Source organism: Aotus nancymaae, unplaced genomic scaffold, assembly GCF_030222135.1.
Source record: "Aotus nancymaae isolate 86718 unplaced genomic scaffold, 86718_ANA_hifiasm-v0.15.2.pri h1tg000003l, whole genome shotgun sequence".
NCBI classification, from domain to species: Eukaryota; Metazoa; Chordata; class Mammalia; order Primates; family Aotidae; genus Aotus; species Aotus nancymaae.
The window spans coordinates 31,182,996-31,210,011 of record NW_026988414.1 but is presented as its reverse complement, the minus strand read 5'-3'; the positions used below and the strand labels follow the sequence as shown (position 1 = coordinate 31,210,011).

The 27,016-nt window shown below is 42.4% G+C and overlaps 1 protein-coding gene across 1 annotated transcript in view; it reads left to right on the top strand.

Annotated features, from left to right (window-relative positions):
- Positions 1–16,098: 16,098 nt before the first annotated feature.
- The window catches only part of TMEFF1 (transmembrane protein with EGF like and two follistatin like domains 1), a 94,475-nt gene continuing 83,557 nt past the window's right edge, over positions 16,099–27,016 (top strand). Inside the window, exon 1 of the mRNA XM_064379468.1 lies at positions 16,099–16,687. Coding sequence (XP_064235538.1) covers positions 16,495–16,687 — 193 coding nt within the window. The 5' untranslated portion in view covers positions 16,099–16,494. The remainder of the gene's footprint in view (positions 16,688–27,016) is intronic.

Below are 27,016 nucleotides of genomic sequence, written 5' to 3'. Positions count from 1 at the left end.
GAGTTTCAATTTATAGAAGTGATTTATGCAAGATTTAAAAGAACACATCTATTGAACCTCTATTACCCAATACAACTGTTGGGTTTGCAAACTGATTATTAACCTAACAGAGAAGTTTATCATCATTAGGTGGAAAACTTTGGTTTCTGCATTATCTAGATGTTCAGATTGTATATGAAAGTTCTCTCACCGTAGGTACTGATTGGAATGGACAGAACGGTGATCTTGTTACTTCTCAATGAGAGGATCTGTAGTTCCACTTCTAAAATGCCCTTACAATACAGCCAGTTTTGGGGGAAAAGGCTAACCATGCATGCTCACTAAAGGACTGACAGTCCATGAGATAGGGAAATGGATATGGGTTCTCTTTCTTAACTCCTGGTGACTGCTAAGAGACTTAAGCAGGCTCTGGTTTGTTTTCTTTTCTATGGGGAAAATTAAAAATCCTGTTTTTTAAGAGACTGGTTTTTTTTTTTTTTTTTTTTTTTTTAAATCAAAAGACTACTTGCTATGATAGAAATACTCTTAAGTGGCAGTGGAAGGTAAGGCTCTAATTCTTTTTCTGTCTCATCATCTGGTTCAGCTTCCAGCATAAACAAAAAGGAAATTCAGAGGCTGATGCTGTGCTGGTGAGGTGCCTATAGATTTAGATTCTTATCTATGAGTCTCCAAAGAGTTTCTTGGAATGGGCTGGGTGGTCTTCAACATTCTATGGGACTGGAGGGCAGTCACTCCAGTCACTCAGGCATTGAGAAATCTGGGGTATGACTGGGCAAATATCTCCTGTGGTCACCCTTATTCCCAGGCTGAAGGGGCAGGAGTTATCCAGGGGAAGCTCTTCTCAGGGCAGAAGTACCAAAGGGCAAGCCCAACTATAGAAGAACATTTATGATTCAGTGTCACATCTGCTAACATCTCCTTGGCCACCGCATGAAGCTCTTAGTCAAGAGGAGGGAAGTCGACTCTTCCTAAGAAGGTGAGGAAAGGAGGAACACTAATGTATCACAAAATCACACCAAGACGGAAGGGAACTAGGGAGATACCAATGAGTTGAGATTATATTGCAAATCAAGGAACAGGGAACCCAGGGAACAAATGCATCCCCATTTCTCATTTTCTGCTGAGACATTTCTTCATTACTTCTTTCCTTCCTCTAAATTTGTTTTTCATTTGGTGCGGGAGGCTTTAAAATGGTGATAATAATAGAATACCCTTCAAAGGGTTGTTGGATTAAATGAGTGATATTTGTATTTAGAATACTGCCTGGTATATAATAAATAGTATACATTTTAGCCATTTTCTTTTTCAAGGTCATATGGCTTCTACATGTGGATGGCGAGATCTGAACTCAAGTGGTCTGGCTTGAGAGTTCATGCTTTTAAGAATCACAGTACATGCCGGGCGCGGTGGCTTACGCCTGTAATCCCAGCACTTTGGGAGGCCAAGGCAGGTGGATCACGAGGTCAAGAGATCGAGACCATCCTGGCCAACATGGTGAAACCCCGTTTCTACTGAAAATACAAAAAATTAGCCGGGATGGTGGCACATGCCTGTAATCCCAGCTACTTGGGTGGCTGAGGCAGGAGAATCGCTTGAACCCAGGAGGCGGAGGTTGTGGTGAGCCAAAATTGTACCATTGCACTCCAGCCTGGGCAACAAGAGCAAAATTCCATCTCAAAAAAAAAAAAAAAAAAAAGAATCCCAATACAGGTCTGGTGTGGTGGCTCACACCTATAATCCCAGCACTTTTGGGACCGAGGCAGGTGGATCACCTGAGGTCAGGAGTTTGAGACCAGTCTGGCCAACGTGGCAAAGCCCCGTCTCTACTAAAAATACAAAAATTAGCCAGGCGTGGTGGTGCATGCCTGTAATCCCAGCTACTCAGGAGGCTGAGGCAGGAGAATGGCTTGAACCTGGGAGGCGGAGGTTGCAGTGAACCTAGATCGCACCACTGCACTCCAGTCTGCGTGATGGAGCAAGACTCTATCTCAAAAAAGAAAAGAAAAAAAAAAGAAAAAAGAATCGCAACACATCTGGGTGCAGTGGCTTATGCCTGTAATCCCAGCACTTCGGGGCACTTTGGAAGGCAAGGGCAGGAGGATCACTTGAGCCCAGTAGTTCAAGGCCAGTCTGGGTAACATAGTAAGGCTCTATCTTTTTTAAAAAACTTTTAAAAATAGTAATAAAAAAGAATTATAATACATAGACTTTTTTTTTTTGAGACAGAGTCTTGCTTTGTCGCAGGCGCCAGGCTGGAGTGCACGATCTCGGCTCACTGCAACCTCTGCCTCCCGGGTTCAAGCAATTCTCCTGCCTTAGCCTCCTGAGTAGCTGGGACTACAAGTGCGCCACACCAAGCCCAGCTAATTTTTGTATATTTTAGTAGAGACCGGGTTTCACCGTGCTGTACAGAATGGTCTCGATCTCTTGACCTCATAATCAGCCCACCTCGGCTCCCAAAGTGCTGGGATTACAGGTGTGAGCCACCGCGCCCGGCCTATACACAGCCTTTATATTCAGCATCTGAGTTCAAATCTTAGCTTTGCAAAGATGTGACCTCCTGAGTATTAGACCATCATCTGCAAAATACCTACTTCTCATGATTGCTATGATCTCGTGAGAATACCAATATAAAGAACCTTGAAAACTGTAAAATCAAATCCCCTAAAATCCCACAAAAACAAACCCCCAAAACCTCTAACCCTCTACTCTGATTTTTTGTGTAACAAGAGCCTAAGACTATCTCTTCTCCCATCACAAAACCTCATCTGAATTTGCCTTCGAGGCTTCCCACTCTGACACTCCTTGAACACAATCATCAGTCTCAGTTTCAGAGCCAGGTTCTGTGAAATTTCTTCTGTCGATCCCTCTACCTGGAGTGCTCTTAGCTTCTCTGCAACCCCGTCCCATCACCTATACTGCTGAAGTGTTACCCATTCTTCAAGGTCAAGTGAACAACAGGACATACTCCTAGAACCTGGGCTCTGGTCCCAGCTTTGGGGGCAAGTTACTAGGTCTCTCTGGATACTAATTTCTGTGTGAGATAAGGGTGTTGGAGAAGATCCCTAGATTCATGTTTGAATTAGTCTAATTCTGAAATTAAACTAACTTTTTCAATTTACTGCATGTAACCCAAGTTTTCAATTTCACCTCCTTAGAAGGTAATATGTACATAAATGGAATTCAAATACTATCTGCAAGTGGATCAGCCCCAAGGTTGAAAGCACTATTCTTGAATGTTATTGATAGGAGGATAATTATTGTATTATGCTTAAACTGTTTATAAATGCAATCTAAATATAGGCAATACAAGAATTTCTATACAATGGGAACAGAAAGGTTGCTGCTCCAAATGTCATTTTCCCAACAAAATGTAATTGACTACTGTTTATTTCAAACTGTCCAATTCTATAGATTATAGGACACTTCTATTTTATAAATTTCCTCATTCTAAGGCAATCATGGGCCCAGAATATGTAGATTTTTGTATGTCCTTTAAAAATTCTAATCAATTGATTATGGTAAATGATTTCTATTGTAAAACTAGGACTATCTGAAAACCTACTTCAAATGGAAGGAAGTCAGATTTATTGAACATCTGTGAGCTTTAGGCATATTTATGTACTATTTCATTTAATTCTTAAAATAGTCTGCAGATGTAAGTAACAATATTCATATTTTATAGAGAAGGAAGTGAAGCTTGGAGAGGTTAAAGTGACTTGTTCAAAATTATATACCCAAAGTTCTGGAGATGGATAGTGGTGATGGCTGCACAATGACGTGAATGTACTTAATGCCACTGAACTGTACACTTAAAAGGGGTTAAAATGGTAAATTTTGTGTTATGTTTCACCACAATAAAGAAAAAGAAATCACATAGCCAGTAAATAGCTTAACTAGATTTAGATTCCAACTCAGTAGGCTTTGATTGGTCTGCTTATGACATGGTAGAAATCAGCATGCTGATTGGGTGATTATGTTCATAAAGATCTGCCAGGAGACTCAGGGGCCTGAAGCAAAAAAAGCAGAGAGAAGAGCTAAGTGAGGCTGTAAGTGTCAGCAACAGCTAAGATGGCAACCCCAGTTCCATCTGATAGCAAGCTGAGGACCAGTGAACAAGGGAAAAAAATAGAGATCATCGATTAGGTTTGCCATTTAGATTAGTGTTTCTGAACTGTTAGTATGCATAGGAATCATCTGGATATCTTACTAAAATGCAGATTTTGATTCAGTAAATCTGTGGTAGGGGCGAAATTTGCATTCCTAGCAAGCTCCCAGGTGATGGTGTTATTGCTGGTCCATGGACTGATATATATCAAGAATTGAGATCAGTCTAACCTCCTGCAAGGCAGTTATCTAAGTGTGGCTGTCAGATCACTTGCAACAGAGAATCTGGGGTGCTTTCACAAAGCAAACTCTGGGCCCCGTCCTGGACCTACTGAATCGGGATCTCTGAGGTGGGATTGGAATATACGCCTGTAACAAGCTGCCCATTTACTTCTTATGTATATGATGTTTGAGAACCACTGCTAATAGGACATTATCATGTCATGATAATTAAAATCCCTTCACTTGCATACTCATTGCTAGTTTATAAATCGTTTTCATATCCTGTTTCTCCTGTACCTGTACAGCAGGCTGATGAAGCTGATACCATTAGCCCCACTCTGCAAATGAGGAGAATAGCATCTCTAGTCTTAAGTGCTGGACTCAAAGGTTTTCTGACTCCCAGGAAAGCATTCTTATTATTTTGTGGCTTGCTCTCCCACTTTACCATATCTTTACTTATACTCCTACACAAATTAGAAGTTCTTTTATGTCTAAAAAGCTTTGCAGAGCAATTTTCTTGCTATGATGCTTTTAAAGATTTCAATCTAATTTAGCACATTAAGCAGCACAGTTTATGCTTATAAGCATAAAGTTATTCAAGGTCATGGCAAAAAAAAAATGTTTGGTGAAGTAATTAAGAAATAGTTTGCATGGAGTTTTTTTTTTTAAATCTTTTCTTAACCCTTTACCTACATTTATCAATTAACGGTTTGTTTTCCTCTCTTTCTCTCTTTTAACCATTTGAAAGAAAGTTATAGACATCATGACACTTCACCCCTAAATACTTCGGCATATATCTACCAAAAATAAGAAAATTCTCCTAGATTACTATAATCTCATCATTACACCTAAGAAAATTAACATTAATTCAGTATCATCTAATAGTCTACACTCATATTTCTGCAGTTATCTTAATATCTTTTTTTTTGAGATGAAGTCTCACCCTCACCCAGGCTGGAGTGCAGTAGCGCCATCTCGGCTCATGCAACCTCTGCCTCCCGGGTTCAAGAGATTCTCCTGCCTCAGCCTCCCGAGTAGCTGTGACTACAGGCCCGTGCCACCACGCCCGGCTAATGTTTTGAGTTTTTAGTAGAGACCGGTTTTCATTGTGTTAGCCAGGATGGTCTCGATCTCCTGACCGAGTGATCTGCCTGTCTTGGTCTCCTAAAGTGCTAGGATTACAGGCGTGAGCCACCGCGCCCGCCATTTTAATATCTTTTATTGCGGTTTATTTTTTTCTATTCCGATTAAGGTTTACTGCATTTGGTTGTTTTGTCTCCTTAGTCTAAACAACCTAGAACAAACCTCTCTTCTTATCTTTTGTTTTTCATGACATTAAATTCTTTTCAAGACCAGACCTTATAAAGTACCCTCACATTCTGGATTTATTTGATTACTTCCTCATGATTAGATTCAGGTTCAACTTTGTCAGCAAGGGTATCATGTAGATAAATGTCACAAACCTCTCATTGCATCATTTCAGGAGACCTAGTGGCAAATTGTCCCTAAGTTTGATCACCTGGTGGAGGCAGTAGTAGTCAGATCTCTCCGTTATGAAGTTACTTTCACTCATAGCTAGCAAGTTACGGTGCGGTGATGCTTTAAGACCATGAATGTTGTCTCCTCGTAACCTTTCACCCAATGGTTTTGGCATACACTGATGATCCTTATCTAATTCCGTTATCTCACTGAAGTTTGCAAAGTGGAGATTAAATCAGTCTCGACTATTTGTCAGCATTCATATGGAAAGAAGGTATGCTGGGTTTGAGAACATCTGAATTTAGGTTACCTCAAATCATGCTGGCTACTCAGAAGGCAAAGACTCCTTTTACCACATGTTTCTTAAGAGATCATCTCCCTTAGAACTCCTTTGCTGGGGTGGGGAGTACAGGGGATAGTTTTTTTCCCTATGCCAACCAACACCCACCTGAGAGAAAAGACTCCTAACTTCCTCCTCCTAAGCATCACAGCTTTAGGTTGCCTCTCTGGTGTCTGCCTCTGGTGCTATCCATCTCTCCTAAGCTCTGCTGGGAGAACATAGAAGCTGTGATCCAGTAATTTCCTCAGTATCTCAGAATCCTAACTACAAACCACCTACATCAGCCCCCATTCTTTCTACCTTCCTTCTTACTACAAAGAAGAAAGTGTCTTCTATCTGTGCTCTTAATTCCACTCCTTCCTGTCTTCTCAAGAATCTTATGCAACTGATTATCCTTTCTCCTGTGTTGTTATGTTCAAGTCTCCCATTGCTCCCTTATTGGATTTTTATCATCATCATTTACATATTTTATAGTCTTATCTTAAAAAGTCCTTTCTCTTCCCAGTCACCTTTAGCTTTGTTTCTCTTCTTCCCTTAACAGCTAAGCTGTCTAAACGTTCTGTCTCTACTTCCTACTTCATTTTTTTTTTTTTTGATATGGAGTTTCCTTCTTATGCCCAGCCTAGAGTGCGGTAGTGAGATCTTGGCTCACTGCAACCTCCACCTCCCGGGTTCAAGTGATTCTCCTGCCTCAGCCTCCCAAATAGCTGGGATTACAGGTGACCGCCACCATGGCCAGCTAATTTTTGCATTTTTAGTAGAGATGAGAGTTTCACCATGTTGGCCAGGCTGGTCTCAAACTCCTGACCTCAAGTGATTCATCTGCCTCAGCCTCCCAAAGTGCTGGAATTGCAAGTGTGAGACACTACTCCTGGCCTCTACATCCTACTTCTTACTCAGTCTCAATAAACTCTATTCCGGATTCTGCTCCTACCACTTTACCAAACAGCTTTTACTAAGATCACTGATGCCTTGTAAGTGAGTGTATTCACTGGACTCATTTTGCTTGCATTTGACCAGTTGACCACATCTTGGTTTTTGAAACACTTTTTTTTCCTTGGTCACTATGACACTGCTCTTTCCTGGTTTCCTTCTGAACTTTCTGACAGTTCTGTCACAGTTAGTTACCTCTGTCGGTGTTCTTCAGCTTCAGCCTAGTCCTCTTCTCTGATTTTATAAAATCTCATTAAATCATCACACTCACTTGCATGACTTCAATTAATTTACCCTCTGATGCCTTCCACCTTTATATGCCAAGCATAAATCTCTCTTCTGAGTACCAGGCTTATAAATTCAACTGCTGCTGGGCACCTCCATCCAGACGCCTCACTGGCCCCTCAAATTCATTGTGACTAGAACTAAACTCATCATTTTCTCTCCAAACCTGCTTTTTGTCCAGAGTTTCCTATTTTAGTAAATGCCACTGAATCTGGAGATAACCCTTGCTTAATATTTTTTCTTCCTCACCTCCCATATCTAGTCAGTTACCAAGTTTTGCTGATTTTAGTCCCTAAATTCAATTCATTTATTTTTCCCCTTCTTCCCTAGTCCGAGCAACCATCCTTACTCACCTGGACCACTGTGATAGCCCCCTGATGGTTTCCCTGCATATATTCTGCCTTTCCAATCCATTCTGCATACTGCAGCCCAAATGATTTGTAACAGCTTTGATAAGATGTAATTAACATAACTTACAGTTCACCCATTTAACCAAGTGACCTTTTAAAAACACAAATCTGAGAAGGTTATTCCCTGCTTATGATTTTGAAATCAAGTCTGAATCCTTATTCTAGCTTAAAAAGTCCACATGATCTGCCTCTTGCTTCCTGAAGTCCTTAACTTCATTCTCTGTCATTCACTCTCCAGACTTCATCCATGGTTGCCTTTTCTCTATTTCCTGAACTTGCCATATTCTTTATTCCATTTTTACACATTGATTTTTTTTTCCTTAGAATACTGCTCCCTCTCTACCACTTTCTAACTCATCAGTCTTCCCGCCGCAGCTTAAATATCACTTCTTCTGGGAAGCTTTCCTTGATATTCCCAGTGCCTGATATGGTATGGGGTCGGATACATTCACAATCATTTGCAAAAGCCTTCACATTTAAAGTTTGACTTCCCTGTTAGACTATAGGACAGGGATGGTGTTTATCTTGTTCACCTTTGCATCCTCACTGCCTAACATGGTTGCCTAGCACATAATGTGCAATCTCTAAACATTGTTGGATGAATGCTGGGTGAATGGGGGTATTGTTACCAAGATCCAGGCCCTGCCCTGACCCCTGCTCTCATCGTCGTTGAAGTCACCACTACCAAAGCTGCCTTGTGTATTATTACTATTGTTCTGTGCTGAGAGAAATAGCTTCAGAATTCGGTCATGTTGTTTCACTTCTACATCTCCCTTAATCAGGAAACTAGACTAAGTGCTGAGTCCAACAATATTGACCCTTATGCTGAACCCCCAGGCCATTAGACTTTAGGGAATAATTTTTAACTGGGAGCAAGGGAGAATAATTAAAAATCTGTTGATTCAAGTTTACATGTACATACACAGATGAGTTGATAAATACAGTAATGGATGCATGGATATACACAGGTAAATATGAATGTACAAACACAGGGCCCAGCTGTCATATTCCAGTATGCATACATACACTCTCTCACAGAGGCAACCTGATATATACTCACTCCTTACATATGTACACGGAGTAAAATGACATATGCTTGGCACTTATGCATATGTACAGAGGCAAGCTGATACACTCATTACATATGTACACACAGGCCAATGGCATATGGTCAATACATATGTATACATACAGAGGCAAGCTGACATACTTAAACACACACAGTGGTAAAATATAATTATTTAGTTCCATTTGACTCACTGTAATTCCTCCAGGTACCTAGCTCCTTGCGTTCTCTCTCTTTGATGATTCTTGGCTCAGTGGATGCCATTCTCAAGTTCCCAGGTTCTCTGCTGAAACCTCTTGTCCTTTCCTTTGACCCACCTGGCTTTTTGTCAGAACTTTTCCTCCCAGCAGCTTGATTGCCTCTGCCAGTTACCATGCTGCCATCCTGTAGGTCTCTCTAGTACCCAGCCAGCCCAGATGAGCTCTTTTCACTGTTGACTTTAACCTTTTGGGTTTTGATTCAAAGTCTAGGCTAGGCTTTGGAGTTAGACAGACCTGGCCCTAGCCCTGTTGCCCATTAACTATGTAACCTTGGGCAAATTACCTAACCTCTCCAAACCTCAGTTTTCTCATCTATACAATTAAGATAATAATAGTACCTTCTCGGGCCAGGCAAAGTGGCTCACTCCTGTAATCCTAGCACTCTGGGAGGCTGAGATGGGAGGATCAATTGAGGCCAGGCATTCAAAATCAGCCTGATCAACAAAGTGAGACCGTCAACTCTTAAAAAAAATAAAAAAATTAGCCAGGCATGGTGGTGCACACCTATAATCATAGCTATTCAAGAGGCTGAGGCTGGAGGGTTGCTTCAGTGCCCAGGAGTTCAAGGTTACAGTGAGCTATGATCACGTCACTGCACTGCACTCCAGCCTGAGTGACAGAGTATGACCATGTCTCTATAAAAAAAAAAAAAAAGACTAGGTTTTTGGTTGTATTACATTAGATAATATATGCAGAGCTCTTAGTTTGGTATATAAGTACAGTTAATGGCAACTGCCACTAACAATAACTAACATTTATTATGTGCTTACTATGCGACTCCTACTTCTAGCTAATGATTGAGTACTTATGAGGTAATAAACATGGTTATAAGCACTTCACACACATCTATGAACCCACTTTATTCTTGCAATAACCTTATGAAGCAGATAAAAATTTGATCTCCATGTTACAGATGATCAAACAGAGGCACCAAGAAGTTAAGTAATTTGGCCAAGTTCATATTGCTGGCAAATAGCAGAGCTAAGATGCAAACCCAGATGGTTTGGTTCCAGAGCCTACACTCTTAATTACTATGCTATACCTCCTACTTCCATTTACATGTGATTGTCTTGCTCAGAGAAGCTATTTCTTTGGTACACTCCTTTATGAGGTAAAACCCTTGGAGAAATTTCTGAATTGCGGCTAAAAATTTCCATTTGCTGACAGATCAAGAAAAATGTTACTTCTGTATTCAGAGCAATGCTGAACAATTGAATGACAAGAAGACCTGCAGGAAAAACCCAGAGATGTCTCCTCAGTTTCTCTACCCACTCACAGGGACTGTTTGGGTGAGAAGCGACAATGACAGTGATGAAGCCTGTTCTCCTTCAGGCAGAGTTAGGATGTCTTTCTGCATTCCCATAGCGCTTTTGTTCTGTAACCCTTGCCTTCTTGGCTTCTACCTTGTCTGTGTAATTAAGGACCACTCAGAGGAAGTGGATAAGAATAACAGTGATTTCAGCCAGACTCCCCACCAATGTCATCACAAGAATCTTTGAATAGAATCACAAGAAACCCAACAAAATCTCCTGACACTCTTGCAAGGGGGTCAGGACGGCTTGTGAAGACTCTTTGGTGCCTGCAGTCTTGATAATGCCAATTTTTTGCTTCAGATTTTTTGTGTCAGATGATGATGCTTCTCCATCTTCTCCTGCTAGTGATGTGGTGGGGCTTTACAGTCAGAATGAACCAGGTGACTATAACTTCTTTACCTTGTGGCCTTGGGAACTTGACCTCATTAGGCCTTTGTTTTCTTATCTATAAAATGGAAATAATACTTACCAAAAAGGTGGGTGGGAAGATTAATGACAACAAATGTGAAGTGCCTGGGACATAGGCATACCTGGGTCATAGCAAGTCCTTGGTGTATTATGATCATGGCTCAGTCCAGCAATTACTCTCTCCCACTGATGTTATTATTATTATCAGGTCTCCCCTATTAGACCATAAGCTCTATGAGAATGAGAGACTTTGTTTTGTTCACTGCTGTTTCTCTGTATCTATACAGTGCCTGGATCATAGTAGGTGTTCAGTAAATATTGGTTGAATCAATGAATGAAGTCCTAAACAAGTTGACCTTGCTTTTTTAGGTTTTTACTAAACTGGCTGGCATTCAGATGCTCTTGCTCACAGGAAAGTGTTCCCTCTGCCTGGAGTACTCCCTCTTCACCTGGTTAACTTCTACTCCTCCTTCTGATCTTAGCACAAGCATCACTCCTTTAGAGAAACCTCTCTGACCTTCCACTTCATTGTATTTGTTAACCATGTTGCAATTTAACTTTTATTTGTATAACTTTGACTGTAAACTTCCTAAGGACAGGGACCAGGTATGTTGTACTTACCATTGTATATTCCCAGGCACTAGGAGTAGACCTTCAGTACAAATTTGCTGAATAAATAAATAACATATCCATTTTGCAAAGATCGCCCCTCTAGAAATTGGGGTCCAGTTTCACAAATTGGATCAGAGGTCAGTCCCAGGCTTTGCAGTGCTGCATCATAAATCATTGCTTTCCCCTGTTTCTGGGTCAAGCACTGTGACTCCTATTGGGGCCAATTTGTTAGTCCCAAAGTGTCTCATTACTGTTTATCAGGACTTCGTTATGCAGCTGGACCCTCCAGCAGGAGGTCTAGGAAAGCCAGGATATTGGCAGGGCTGGGAGTATGGGATGGGATTTGCCATTTACATCTATTCCACTCTCACTCCATTTATATTTAGTATTTAGAGTTGTAGTTGTTAATTTTCAGGTGCCTCCTTCTCTCCCACACAGTGAGGGCAGGATCTCTTGCCCCCAGGGTCTACTCCGGTGTGCAGCGAATGCTCATAAGGGTTTCTTGAAGAAATGGAATGTTTTCCATAAGTGAAGCTTAATTGAGAACAGAAATCAACTCATAAGACTATCTCTGACATTTAAAAATATAAAACCTGAGCCAATAAATCCCTTAACCTGGATTGGGTTTTCTGTTACTTGCAACTGAAAATATTCTGGTAGAGCACAACTAATAATGTTCAATATAACATTATTATATTTTTAAACAAAACACTCCCTCTCACTTACCTCCATAAGGAGAATAAATCTTTGAGCTCAGTTATGGGACTGATTTTAGCCAGTGAGTTGTTAGCAGACATATACAAGCAGCATGTACAAAGTGCTAGCACAGTTGAGTATGCCCCTTTGTACAACTGCCATCTTAATGACAAGAGTTCCTCCTGGGTATCTACTGTCCCATCAGCTGTGGCCCCAGAATGAATACTAGAATAGTGAACCAGAGCTCAACCAAACCCAGCTGAACCTTAGCTTGAAGCAGAGCCATCCAGTCAAGCCTAGCCTAGCTCAACCAGCCAATCCCCAGCCAACCTCTAGACCTTATGAGAAATGAATGCTCATTGTGGCATGCTGCTGAGATTTTATGGTGGTTTGTTATGGAGCAATAACTGACTGATCAAGGTTAGGTCAGGGTTTTCCAGACTTGACAGTGCATCTGAATTGTCTAGAGAACTTTAAAATAAATAAGAGATACTTGGGCATTACCTAGACTGTTTGGAGTACTGTTCAGAAATCTACATTCTTTTAAAACTCTCTGGGTGGTTTTTATGTAGTGAGTCCCACAGCCTTTTGCTATCTGATATTTTGGGGTCACCAGTATTAAAGCATGTCATGGGTGTTATATTAATTCACCTCTAACAACCTTTACCTCTCAGAGATTATATGATCAAAGTCAGACAAATTCTGTTTCTGAAGCAGAGTTCTCTTCTAGAGATCTGTGTTGAATTTGTGTTAGCTGATTTGGGGAAAGATGCAGATGTAAATTAATTTGTGACTTACAGCTCCAGGATTTTTTTTGCTTTTTTTTTTTTTTTTGAAGTCTAGTTCTGTTGTTGCCCAGTGCCCAGGCGGAAATACAGTGGCATGATCGTAGCTCACGTGTAACCTTGAACTCCTGGGCTCAACTGATCTTCCCACATCAGCTTCCTTAATAGCTAAGACTACAGGTGCATGCCACTATGCTGGCTAATTAAAAAAAATTTTTTTGTAGAGACAAGGTCTATGTTGTTCAGATTGGTCTTGAATTCCTGGCTTCAAGCAATCCTCCTGCCTCAGCCTCAGAAAGTGCTGGGATTACAGATGTGAGCCACCCACCTACCCACCGATTTTTTGCTTTTTATTTAATGGTTGACTTCTCTTAGTATTTTTACCTGGGCTATGGTTAGCAGTGAAATGAAAATTCAAGGCAGAATACTGAGGCTTGGAGAGCCAAGACACAGGTCAGGAAAGAAGTATGGAAGACGTCAAGTTTAGCAAAAAAGCTGCTGAAGGAGTGGTCTGAGAAGACTTAGCTGTGGTCTAGCAGTTAGGAACCTGAGATCCCCTAGGATTCAGCAAAGCCAGAAGTTCAATTTTTGTAACTATTGGCATGCAACTAACAGTTCAGAGATAATAAAATGTTAAAAAATGTAAATTTATTTATATAAAAAGTATGATGAAAGTACAATTTAAAAGAAAGTAGTTTTTTTTTTTTTTTTTTGAGACAGATACTCACTCTGTCACCTAGGATGGAGTGAAGTGGTACGATCTCAGCTCACTGCAACCTCTGTCTCCCAGTTCAAAATTCTCATGACTCAGCCTTAGGAGCTGGGATTACAGGCATGCACCACCACACCTGGCGAATATGTTGTGCATTTTTAGTAGAGACAGAAGGAGAATTGTTGGCCATGCTGGTTTTAAACTTCTGGCCTCAAGTGATCCACCTGCCTCCATCTCCTGAAGTGCTGGGATTATAGGTGTGAGCCACCGCACCGGCCAGAAGGAAGTAGCTTTTTGAAATGATGAGCCTGGGCAACATAGTGAGACCCTGTTTCTAAGAAAAAAAATTATCTGGGCATGTTGGCACATACTCATAGTCCCAGCTACTCAGGAGGCTGAGGTGCAAGGATCGCTTGAGCCTGGGAGGCTGAGGCTTCAGTGAGGCGTGATCATGCCATTGCATTCCAGCCTGGGTGACAAAGTGAGATACTGTTAAAAAAAAAAAAGATAAAAAGTTTTCATTGAAAAAAATTCAGTTCATACAGAAAAATATAAAGAACAGGTAATTATTACTCATAAGCTGGTCTTTCAGACATAACCACCATTAATGTATTGCTGGATAGTGTCCTTCACTTTTTTTCCTATGGATGTGTACACATACATATTCTAGAAAAATAGGGTTTTCCTATTACTCATTAGTATCCTGCTTTCTCCACATCAGTAAACACTAACCTAATTATCATCATTGTTAAAGCTGCATAACGCTCCATTGTGCTAAGATGTACCATACATTAGTCTCCACTGATGGACATTAAAGTTATAAAGACTGTGATGAACATCCTAATGCATACATTTTTTGTGTGCTTGTCCAATTATCCTTTAGATAAATTCCAATAAATAGAATTGCTAGATTAATAAAGAGTAAACACATTTTAAAGGTTTTTGATACACAAATTGCCCTCCTAAAATATATAAATAAGTAGTGCTCAGTCTGCCAATTCTTTTAACTCTTGTTAATCATCCAAAGGAAAAAGAATTTTGTGGGTTTTATTTTTATCTTTTTTGAGATAGACTTTCACTCTTGTTGCCCAAGCTAGAGTGCAATGGTGTGATCTCGGCTAACTGCAACCTCTCCCTCCTGGGTTCAAGCAATTCTGCTTCAGCCTCCCGAGTAGCTGGGATTACAGGCAGTACAGACATGCGCCACCATGCCTGGCTAATTTTTTGTATTTTTAGTAGAAACGGGGGTTTCACCATGTTAGCCAGGATGGTCTCTAACTCCTGACCTCAGGTGATCCACCCACCTCGGCCTCCCAAAGTGCTGGGATTACAGGCATAAGCCACTGTGCCCGGCCAGAATTTTGTGGTTTTAATCTTTTATTACTGGTGGGTTCAAATCTATTTTCATATATTTATTGTCTGTACTTTTTGTGAATAAGAGTCAAGCTTCCCATTTTTCTATAATGTCAACTTTTTCTTCTTGACATATACCTTTATATTAAGTATATTGTCTCATATTTGCACTGAAGACATTTTTCCTAATGTGGCTTTGCTTGTGGTAGCTTTTCACACATTTCTTAATTTTATGAATCAACTTGATCAGTTTTTCAATGAGACTTAAAATTCCTTCTGGGGTGGGAGGAAATATAATAGCATGAAAAAGGCAGAGGACTTTCACAAAATTCAGCCCATGCTCTTAGTACCTATGTCTGGGTATCATTTAGCAGGATGTGGTAGGAAGAGCACTGGACTGGGAGTCAGGTCACTATGCCTCTCTGGGTCCCAAGTTCCTCATCTGTAGAATGGAGATAAGAATGAAAACTCCCCCCGAGACCTGTAAAAAAAGAATTGAAGAGAACGCACATTAAGCTTTCACCAGGCCTTCTATATAGAAAATCCTCTCTAAATCTCAGCTATTGTTGTGGGGAGAGGGCAATACAGACTTTTATAAAACTATTTTCAACTCAGTTGTATGTGAGTCTATGGGAATGAGGTGGGGGGTGAGGAAACTAGAAATGTAACCATTCACCCAACTTCTCTGAGAACTGCCTGGCAAGAGTCAGAACTTGGGCTCCCATCCTGGTCCTGCCCATTTCTTGGTAGGCGACCTTGGACAAGTCACCTTTACCTCTTCTGCGACTGTTTCTTTACCTAAAAAGTATTGCAGATATATGACAGACCACCTGCCCTCATTCCCAGCCCTGCTGCTGGGCGAAGGAAACGCTTCAAAAACGCTCATAAAGGGCGGCAAACACGTCAGTTACCGAGCTGCCTACCGCCGAGGGGTGGCCACAACCCCGGCCCCCGCGCCCCCGCCCCGCCGCAGGAACAATAGCTCCCCCGGAGGCGGCGCCGGCCGCGGCCGGGGGCGGAGCTGTCGGCTCGGGCGCTGGGGGTGTGCGCGGGGCGGGGTCGCAGCCACCCCTCCCGCCGGCGACTCCGTCACGCGCCCCTCACCGGGCGGGCCGGGGTCTTTGTGACGCGGTGGCAGCGGCCACGGACACAAAGGGAAGGCGAGGAGGCGAGCGAGGGGCTGGGCCTGTCTCGGGCCCGCGACCCCCGCCCGCCGCGCGCGCGCCCGCTCGCTCCCCTCGCCGCGGTCTCCCCCACGCCGGCTCGCACCCTCGCGCGCACCCTCGCGCGCCCGCGACCCTCGCACGCGCCCGGACCCACCGACTCCGTCCCGAGCGCCGCGGGCCCGGGCCTGGCGGGCGCTGCGGGTGGGGCGGGGATGCTGAGGGGCTGCTCCCCGGCTCCTTGGCGCGGCTGCTAGGAGGCGCCGAGGCAGCGGCAGGGCTGTGGGCGCGCGGCTGGATGCCCCTGGCCTGCGGCTCCCTGCGCTTCCCGCCGTCCAGGGGCGCCAGTCATGGGCACCGCGGCCGCTGAGGCGCCGCTCCGGCTGCCTGCCGCGCCCCCGCTCGCCTTCTGCTGCTACACGTCGGTGCTTCTGCTCTTCGCCTTCTCTCTGCCCGGGAGCCGCGCGTCCAACCAGCCCCCGAGTGGTGGCGGCGGCGGCGGGGACTGTCCCGGCGGCAAAGGCAAGAGCATCAACTGCTCAGGTAGGACCGGTCGGAGCCGGCCCTAGGTCTCACCACCCCTCCGTTGCCGCCTCCCTCCTGGTCCCCGCGGTCCGCCAGGCTGGGAAAGACCCCGGCGTGGGGGTCCCAGGGATCTGGGCCCGAGGGTGAGCGAGGGCGGAGGACAGGGCGCGAGCGTGCGGTGTGGCTTGGGGACCGGCGCTGGGGATGGGAGTGGCTGTGCGTGCGTCCGAGTGTGTCGAGTGGCCGGGCGAGGGCGGCCCGGCTCCTGGGGAGGCGGTGGGGCCGGGGCCGGCGAGACAGAGCAGCAGGCAGGGGCTCCCGGTGTGGTCGTGGGTGTGCTCGCGGGAGCGCGTGTTTGTGTTGTGAAGGCTCAGGGGAGGGAGGGCCGCCCCAGGCAGGGATCTGTGTGTGTGCGCGGAGTGCGGTGGGTGGGAGAGGGCGAGGGGCTGGGCAGAGTGAGGGCAAGGGAGTGACCATGTGCTGGAGAGGGTCTTCTTTAAGGCACTGGGGTCTCCGGGAGAGGGGTCGTGTGAATAAAGGGAACGGGTTGCCTTGAGGACGCTGGTTGGCGATGCAGAGTGACTGTGTGAGTGTGTGTATGCAGGTGCGCGTGTGTGTTCTTTGGGTTCTGAGATGGGATCTGGGGGCTTGGAGTGACCTCGGGTCTGTGGATATGAGAGGGAAAGTCTCAGGGCCTAGAAAGTGATCCTGTGTTTTTGTGTGTTGTGTGTGTGTGACACACCTGGAGCTCAGTTAGTCACCCTGGGGTATGCATTGAAGAGGAGGGATGGTGCCCTGTAGCGAACCCCATTTGTGTCTTTTCAAAGGGAGGGGGTTTGGGAGTCATCATCCTGTGTAGGGTTTGGGTGTAGAAAGAGGAAATTAGGTCTCAGGGAGTGCCCTTGTGTAGCAACGTGTAACCCTGGGTTATTAAAGTGGTGTGGAAAGAGAGAACTGGGTCCCAGGGAAGATGCCTTGCCCGTGTTTGTGTTTTGCGGGAAGGCCTGGATATTGGCAGCAGCGGGAGCAAGGGAGTGACCTGTCCCCTCTCTCCAGGGCCGCTTGCCCCTCCACAGCTGTTGGAAACAAAGAGCTTGCTGGGGCTTTAATGGATAACACTGGGGAGGAGGGTCCCGGCAGTAAAGTTCCCTCTTCCTTTCTAAAGGGGTCCTAGAGGCGCACAAGGATTAAGGCCCTGGGGCAAAAAGAGGCATTCAGGTCTCATGGGATGGGGGCATGTGGGGGGGTCCTCCTAGAGCTGGCCTAGCAGATGCTAGTGATCATAAGCCACATCCTTGCTAACTTACCCTTTTATCATTTCGGAGCCTTCTCTTGTCTTCTTTAATCCAAGGCTGAGTAGAGGGAGGAAGGAGGCACATCAGGCCACTAGGAATCTGCCTGACAACCTTTGTACCTTTGGGCTCTCGAAGGGGCATTATTTCTGGAAGAGTGAGAAAGGAGCCAGAGGATCTCAGCGCAGATGCTTATGCTACCCTACATGAAGCAAGCCTTTGGCCTGCTGTTTAGGTTTGAAGGCCATACATCTTTTAATAATTTTCATATGGTGATGTTTTATGAGGGGAAGGGCAGTTTTGAGCACAGTGAACAATGGCATATCCATTAAAAGCATTTCCATCCGTGAAATAACTTTTCCTTTATTTTTCTGATGTTGTGTAGATATGGGATAATGCTTTCTTACATAATCACACTTTATTTAAGAATAAAAACCAGTTGTATATTAGAGTGCCTTTTTATGTAACAAATATTATCAAACTTGTAAGTGATCACACCATGTCAATAGTTTTCTGGCTAATGTGTCCTGGGTATTTGTTCTTGCTAAGCTAATTTGTTCTTAGCAAAATATAGTATGTGTTGATGGAATGTTTTTGTGTATACTTTCTAACTTGCATAGTACAAGTTTTAAGAAAGGAAATAAAGGAAATAGAGGGTTGGATACTTTTGAAGACACGGGTTGGCGATGCAGAACGACTGTCTGTGTTTAGGCGCGTGCGTGTTCTTTGGGTTCTGAGATGGGATCTGGGGGCCTGGAGTGACCTCAGGTCTGTGAATATGGGCAGGAAAAGTCCCAGGGCCTGGGAAGTGAACCTGTGTTTTTGTGTGTTGTATGTGTGTGTGAAGCCTGGGGGTCAGTCAGTCACCCTGGGGTATGCATTGAAGAGGGGTGGGCGCCACATGATGTGGGAAAAAAGAGACTGATCTAGGGGTCATGGCCCTTGCTAAACAGCTGTGTAATTTGGGGCAAGTTACTTAATTTCTCTTAGTTTCCTTTCCTTTTAAAAAAGAGAGTTGGATTTAGTAATATCTGAGTCTTCTTTCAGGCATATTTATCACTGATATAAATGTCAATAAATTAAGCTGATCAAATAAAATGTTTTCTAGCAGTGAGATATACTTGAATAACTGGGTCTAAAGCTAGAGTTTTAACTAAATGATACTTGTAGATTCTTGTAATTTTTTTTTTTTTGAGACAGAGTCTCCCACTGTTGCCCAGGCTGTAGTGCAATGGTGCGATCTTGGCTCACTGCAATCTTTGCCTCCTAGGTTCAAGCAATTCTCCTGCCTCAGCCTCCCAAGTAGCTGGGACTACAGTTGTGCGCCACCACACCTAGCTATTTTTATTTGTATTTTTAGTAGAGACAGGGTTTCACCATGTTGGCCAGGATGGTCTTGATTTCCTGACCTTGTGATCTGCCCACCTTGGCCTCCCAAAGTGTGGGGATTACAGGCGTGAGCCACGGCACCCGGCTGATTCTTGTTACTTTTTAGGATAAAGACCTGGGAACGATTCATATGGCAAAAAAAAATTTTAGTTGCTAAATTTGAGAACCATAGTAATACAGTCTGTATACACACATCTATTAATGCAGCTTGAAATTGTGCATAGTTTTTTTTAGTAGCTTTTATTATCTAGGTATCCCCACACAAACTGAAGTTTACTCTGTCATCTCTTTTTTTTTTCTTTTGAGATGGAGTCTCACTCTTATCCTGCCTGGAGTACTGTGGTGTGATCCCAGCTAACTGCAACCTCTGCCTCCTGGGTTCAAGTGATTCTCCTGCCTCAGCCTCTGGAGTAGGTGGGACTACAGGCACCCACTACCACTCCCAGTTAATTTTTTTGTATTTTAATAGAGATGGAGTTTCACCATGTTGGCCAGGCTGATCTTGAACTCCTGACCTCAAGTGATCCACCCGCCTCAGCCTCCCAAAGTGCTGAGATTATAGGTGTGAGCCACTGCGCCCAGCCTATTTCAGTTTTAAAACTAAATGCTGCCATTGACTCCCTGTAGATTTTCGTTTTTGGTTTTGGACTATCATTTCAGCCTACTGCGACCTTTCTGGAGCTGATTCTGTCAGATTTTGTGTGTTGGGTCACTCACAGGTTTTTTTTTTTTTCACTTGCAAATGTGAAGAGGTCTATGGGTTTATTAAATTAATAAAAGTTGTCTAGATTGTGAAAAAGGATGGAACCCTGTGATATATTACTGGAGACTTTTTACTAACTTGGTTGATGTTGTTACGTTAGTCAACCAGATGTTCAACTAGCTATGCATGCTGTTAGTTGAATTTAACAGATTTTTGAGCTTCTGCTGTTCTACATTTTCCCATCTTGTTCACCAGCCTATTATTTAGAAGATTATTTCAGATTGTCTTATTAGATTCGGTTATGTATATGTATCATCCTCTCGTCCTCCCTTTTTCCATTTTAGTAATCTTGCTAAATAAAAAGCACATGTTATATAGCCTGCCTTAATAAAGAGCTGATGGTGGCTTTCTTTTTTTGTATATTCAAAAACTTATTTATCCATGTTAGAATTTTTCAGCAGTTGCATGGCAGGTTTACCCATAGATGTTTTTCTGGATCTGCATTCTGCCTTTTTTTTTTTTTTTTTTTGGTGGTGGGAAGATGGTCTCAGTCTGTTGCCCAAGCTGGAGTGTGCAGTGGCATGATCTTGGCTCACCATAACCTCCGCCTCCTGGGTTCAAGCAATTCTCCTGCCTCAGCCTCCTGAGTAGCTGGAACTACAGGTGCACGCCGCCATACCTGGCTAGTTTTTCTGTATTTTAGTAGAGAAGGGGTTTCATTGTTTTGCCCATGCTGGTCTCGAACTCCCGAGCTCAGGCATTCCGCCCACCTCAACCTCCCAAAGTGCTAGGATTACAGGTGTGAGTCACCACACCTGGCCTGCATTTCTCCTTTTTTGAAATTTGAGGATGAGTTCTTTTATTTCTGGTCTTCTGGCACCTTGTCAGGTTAGCTTAGGTAATTAGTGGCAGATTTTAAGGCAGATGTAAAAGTTTTTTCAGTATCATGGAATGTGAGTTGATTCTTTTGAACTAGCTCTATATTCTGTTACTGTCCCCTATCCATGCCACTTACCTTGGAAGTAGTTGGTTTCCTTTTATCAGATTTCTGGCCTCCCTAGCTTGAAAGTCACGTTTCTTGATGAAGATGAAGCACAGGGCATTGGCCCTGTTGTCTCTTGATATTACATCTTCCCTAAGCAGTGGGCCTTTGGTTTATCTCTTCTTGTTCTAAACAAGACTTTTTTGTCTGTTTGAGAGAGGGTCTCATTCCTGTCGCCCGGGCTGGAGTGTAGTGGCACAATCTCAGCTCACTGCAACCTCAGCTTCTTGGGCTCAGGTGATTCTCCGCCTCCTGAGTAGTTGGGACTCCAGGTGCGTGCCACCACACTTGGCTAATTGTTTGTATTTTTAGTAGAGAGATGGCTTCGCCATGATGCCCAGGCTGGAACAAGACTTTTTTTGTTGTCCTCTTGGCTGAGTTCTCCACTCTCATTCCGGACTTTAGATTTACTGCGATTAAAAAGGAAAACTTTTGATTTTATATCTTTTTTATTATGCTTATTCTTTTAAAAGCTAACTTACCAAAAAGTTCCCAGTTATCCATGACGTATATGAAGAAAGATAAACTTGAACTCAGGAGACCAGGTAACCTTAGACTGACTTTTTTTATTTTTCATTTGTAACATGAAGATGATGATAGTCCTTTTTGGCTCTAGGGTATTTGAGAAGAACAAATGAAGCTAACCATGTAGGGCATTTCTATCCTGGGGAATATGGTTAAAGAGGTAGAAGAGCATACTGAGAGATCAGTAAGTGGCATTTGGTGATAGATACAAGGTGGATAATTTGCAATAGGTTTTAACTAGAAGTGGGTCCTCTGGATTGTTATATGGTGGTTGGAATGGTATAAATGGATAATATCAATGTCAGATTATGAGAAATGCCTTATTCGTGGCAATTTAGGATTCTCGGGAATAAAAAGTAAGGTTTTCTAATCAATGTGGAATCTCGGGCAGGGCTTTTTTTCTTCTAGATCCCTGATGTGTAAAGTGTGGATGGATAATAATTAATTTAGCAAACCTTGATTGAATACTGCTTAGTGTAATCTAATATACTAGATGTTAAGGGAAATATATGAGAGGGCTTCCCTGCCTTCAAGGGCCTTATAATCTTACAGAGGTGGTTAGTCTGTTACAGATATATACAGTGGACATTTTTGTTTACGACATCTGGTCTTGCTTTCCTTGCATTCCCCATCAATAAGCATTTATTGGGCACTAACAAGATAGGAGTTTTAAAAAGGTGTACAGTTAAGTGGTTTTGTGTATATTGACAAAATTGTCTGTTACCACTCTGTAATTCCAGAAAATTTTCATCATCCCAAAAAGAAACCCTAAAACTGTTAATAGTCACTCCACATTCTTCCCTTCCCCAGCCCCTGGTTACTGCTAATCTACTTTCTGTCTCTATGGATTTGCCTATTCTAGATATGCATGCAAATGGAATAATATGAGGTGTGTTCTTTTGTATCTGGCCTCCTTCCCATAGCATAATGTTTTCAGTGTTCATCCATGTTGTAGCAGGTGTCAGAACTTCACTCCTTTTTATGGCTAAATAATATTCAATTGTATGGATAAACCACATTTTGCATATCCATTTCTCTACTGATGGATATTTGGGTTGTTTTTACGTTTTGACTGTTGTGGATCATGCTGCCATAACATTCATGGACAAGTTTTTGTGTGGACACATGTTTTCAGTTCTGTTGGGTATATATCTAGGAGTGGAATTGCTTGGCCATATGGTAACTCTGTGTTTCACATTTTGAGGAATTGCCAAGCAGTTTTCCAAAGTGGCTGCACCATTCTACACTTCTACCAGCAATGTTTGAAGATTCTAATTTCTCCAACATCTTCTCCAACACTTGTTACTATCTGTCTGTTTGATTTTGGCCATCCTAGTGGGTATGAAGTTATGTATCAATGTCGTTTTTATTTGTATTTTCCTAATGACATCTTTTAATGAATGTATTGGCTATTTGTATATCTTCTTTGGGGAAATGTCTAATCAGATCCTTTGCTGGGCTTGATTTTGACATCTTGGAGTAACCATTCCCTTAGTAAACATGCTAATCAATTCCCACAGCAAGTGTACAGATACTCAAATGCTAGGTTAGCTTTCGTTGTTTGTGTATCATTTGATTTTTCTGCTTACTAAGCAAGAGTCAGTTTTATTTGTTTTCAAACTTACTTATACCAGTGGTACTTATGAGTATAATTTAATAAATATTACTCAAATCAATGAAATATGAACACAAAAAGTTGTTTTTACGAAATGCTTTGGAAAGACTTGATAAAGACAAGAAGCTGAAAGAATTGCCTCTGCATGAATTTAATTATGATCAAGACAACTGAAACAGAGTGGAGAAACCTTGTAAACTTTTGGAAGGATTTCTCAGAAAACATTGCAAGTATTTTTAAGCCTGTGTTCTACTTAAAGGAAAGGAAAATGAACATTGTAGATCTAATGGATTATGCATATGGTTTATCCAAGGGAGTGGGGAACTGCATTTGGCAGACTCATACCCTAAAAAAAGGTCTTGGTGCTACACTAGTAAATGAATGTATAATTATGTATTTAAGGCTAAAATGGCGAAAATAGGTATCATTTTAAGTGGATTCTGCTTTAACTTTTTTGATTAATAGATCAATAATCACTCCTGTATATGTTTGAAAAGAGGATTTCCGCTGTACAAGGTGCCCTAAGGAAGATACAGATATGGTGTCATGGGAATGAATAATTCTGGTTTGTAGGAATCTAAACTGGTTTCCTGGAGTAAGTGTCACTCGAGCTGGTCTGTATGGGAAGAGTAGAACAGCACCTTGAAACATCAGACACACTTTTGTCTGAGACCTTTGCTGTTGTTGCTGTTCCTTTGGCATGGAACCTTCTTGTCCCAGTTCCTACAGGTGTTTGCTCTAATGTCACCTTCAGTGATGCCTTAAATTACAGCCTTCTCCACCTTCCATTTACAGTGTCTCTCTCACACCCTAACCTTTCTTTCTGCTTTTTCTTTTCTTTTTTTTTTTTTGAGACAGAGTCTTGCACTGTCACCCAGGCTGGAGTGCAATGATGTGATCTCGGCTCACTGCAACCTCCACCTCCAGGGGTTCATGCAGTTCTCTTGCCTCAGTCTCCCAAGTAGCTGGGATTACAGGCGCACACCACCACACCAGCTAATTTTTTATATTTTTAGTAGAGATGGGGTTTCACTATGTTGGCCAGTCTGGTCTCTAACTCCTGACCTCATGATCTGCCTGCCTCGGCCTCTCAAAATGCTGGGCGTGAGCTACTGCGCCAGGCCCCTTTGTGCTTTTTCTTGCTCCAGAACATCTTTTCCTGTGTGACATGCTATACATCTTACTTGTTTTCTGTCTCTGCGTGTGACTCTATAAAGGCAAAAGTTTTTGTCTGTTTTGTTTACTGCTGTATTGACAGTGCCCAGATTGGTGTCTGGCACAAAGTTACATACCCATTACATATTTATTTGTGGAATAGATTAATGGCTGAATGAACATAGAAGCCGATGAGAGTTGAGACGGGCTGAAAGAATAGCTTTGGAAAGGCATGAAGATGGGAAAGAGAAGGGAGTCTTTTCGAAACACTAAGTTGCGGGGATTAAGGCAGGAGATTCTGCAACCACATTAAGACCTTCGGGGCCCATCTGAAGGTTTGGCATTTGGTAAAAAGACATCAAGAAGCTTTTAAAGGGTTTGTGTGACATTGTGGTTTTAGAAAACAAAGACTGAAATTGGTAAAGATGGAATGGAGAAGGGAAGAGACTGGCGGTATGAGGAAAGAAAACAGTAGCAATGGGAAGAATTGAGAGGATTTGTTTAGCCCACATAGTTTAAAAAAAAAGGTACATTTATTGTTAGCCATTAAAAATCTGGAGGTTTCACTTGGCAATCTATTTTTCTGCCTTCTGTTTTTTTTTTTTTTTTTTTGAAACAGTCTTGCTCTGTTGCCCAGGCTGGAGTGCAGTGGCTCGATCTTAGCTCACTGTAACCTCTGTCTCCCACGTTCAAGCAATTCTCCTACCTCAACCTCTGGAGTAGCTGGAATTACAGGCACACATCACCATGCCTGGCTAATTTTTGAATTTTTAGTAGAGACAGGTTTTCGCCATGTTGGCCAGACTGGTCTCCAACTACTGACCTCAAGTGATCTGCCTGCCTCCGCCTCCCACAGTGCTGGAATTACAGGCGCGAGCCATCACTTCTGGCCTGCATTCTCTTCTAAACTTGGTGGTACTGTCAATATCGAGCTCTCATTTCCACATAGCAAAAATCAGTCAGTGCTGTCTAGTGAGGCATGAGCTCTTTACTTTGTGCAGTCCTCAACCAGCCAGCCTCTTTCATTGATCTTTTTCTGCCTAAACTTCTGGATCTTCTCCTATAGATGGTGGGGTGAATTGTGATGCTCTTAATTTGAGATGGAGAGCCTGTTTGAAGGAGAGTCAAATTGGTATACATTCCCTCATTCCTGTTACTCACAATTACAAAGTTGAATTGGAGACCTTATTTCTCCAGAGCCTAGTTCTTCTGGTTTCAACTCTTCTCCTGCCTGTACTCCTTGTAACTTCCACTGTATTGTTCTTAACTCTTTCCTTGAATCCACTTCCTTCTTTTTTATATTTGAAACCTATCCTGCTATGTCTGATTATACCATTGTCTCTGATGTTTTTCCATATCTTTTTTTTTTAAATTTCCTTAGTTTTATCCCTTAGTTTTAAACTTTCCCTTTTGTTTCTTTCTAAGTTCTTTAGGTGGATATAGATCATTATATTTCTTAAACTCCACAGATATTTATGATAAAGTTTCTCTCATTGTTGTGAAACACATGAGTTTATATATGTTACAGATGGGTTGTTTTATGATTTTGCATTATAATCTAAAAATGTGTCATATGTAATCTCTAGGTTTTCATATTAAAACTAGGTGTGGCCAGGTGTGGTGGCTCAAGTTTGTAATCCCAACACTTTGGGAGGCTGAGGCGGGTGATCCAGGAGTTCGAGACCAGCCTGGCCAACATGGTGAAACCCCATCTCTACTAAAAATACAAAAATTAGCTGGGCATGGTGGCGCGTGCCTGTAGTCCCAGCTACTCAGGAGGCTGAGGCAGGAGAATCTCTTGAACCCAGGAGGTGGAGGTTGCAGTGAGCCTAGATCATACCATTGCACTCCAGCCTGGGCAACAAGATAGAAACTCATCTCACAAAACAAACCAACGAACAAACAATCAAAAAACAAAAACAAACAAAAACCTAGGTGGATCTTTGTATTCTAGTATGAAAACAAATTTTGTGAAAGATTCTACTCCAGAAGAGTTATTTCCTGGACTTCTCAGTCTCCGTGTTATATTAACTATAAGTTTTACTTAAATTTATTTTCATATAATTTCAAACTTAGAAAAATGTTGTAATAGTACACCGAGATTTCCCAACTAAGATATTACCACATTTGCTGTAAGTCTCTCTTTCTATATCTACTCTTTCTCTCTCTATCATCTGTCTGTCTATTTTTTCTTTTCTTGAACTTGGCTCTGTCAAGTTGGCCCCTAGCAAGGGGAGAGGGTTAATTTATGTTTAATTTTAGTTCCATATTTTAAATTTTTTGTTTTGTCCTTTCCTCTTAATTAAATAGTGAAACTTCCACTTATGATGATAGGTTTATTTTTCAAGTTTTTTAGTTTTTCTTATATTTTTGTTATTCTGTGAAGGACATATACATTGAACATTATTTTGTATCATAATTTGTTGTACTTACCTTTGTTTATAGAGTAGATTTAAAGTGTCTCTTGAAGTTATCATAGGACCTGGCCTTTTCTAGATTTGTGTTTATATTTTAGTTAAGTGTTGGGATTTGTTTCCCAATAGAGTTATAGGTCATTCTGCTTTCAGTGGCATTCAACTCATTTACATTAAATTAAGTAATTGATACCTGTGCTACTTTCCATCAT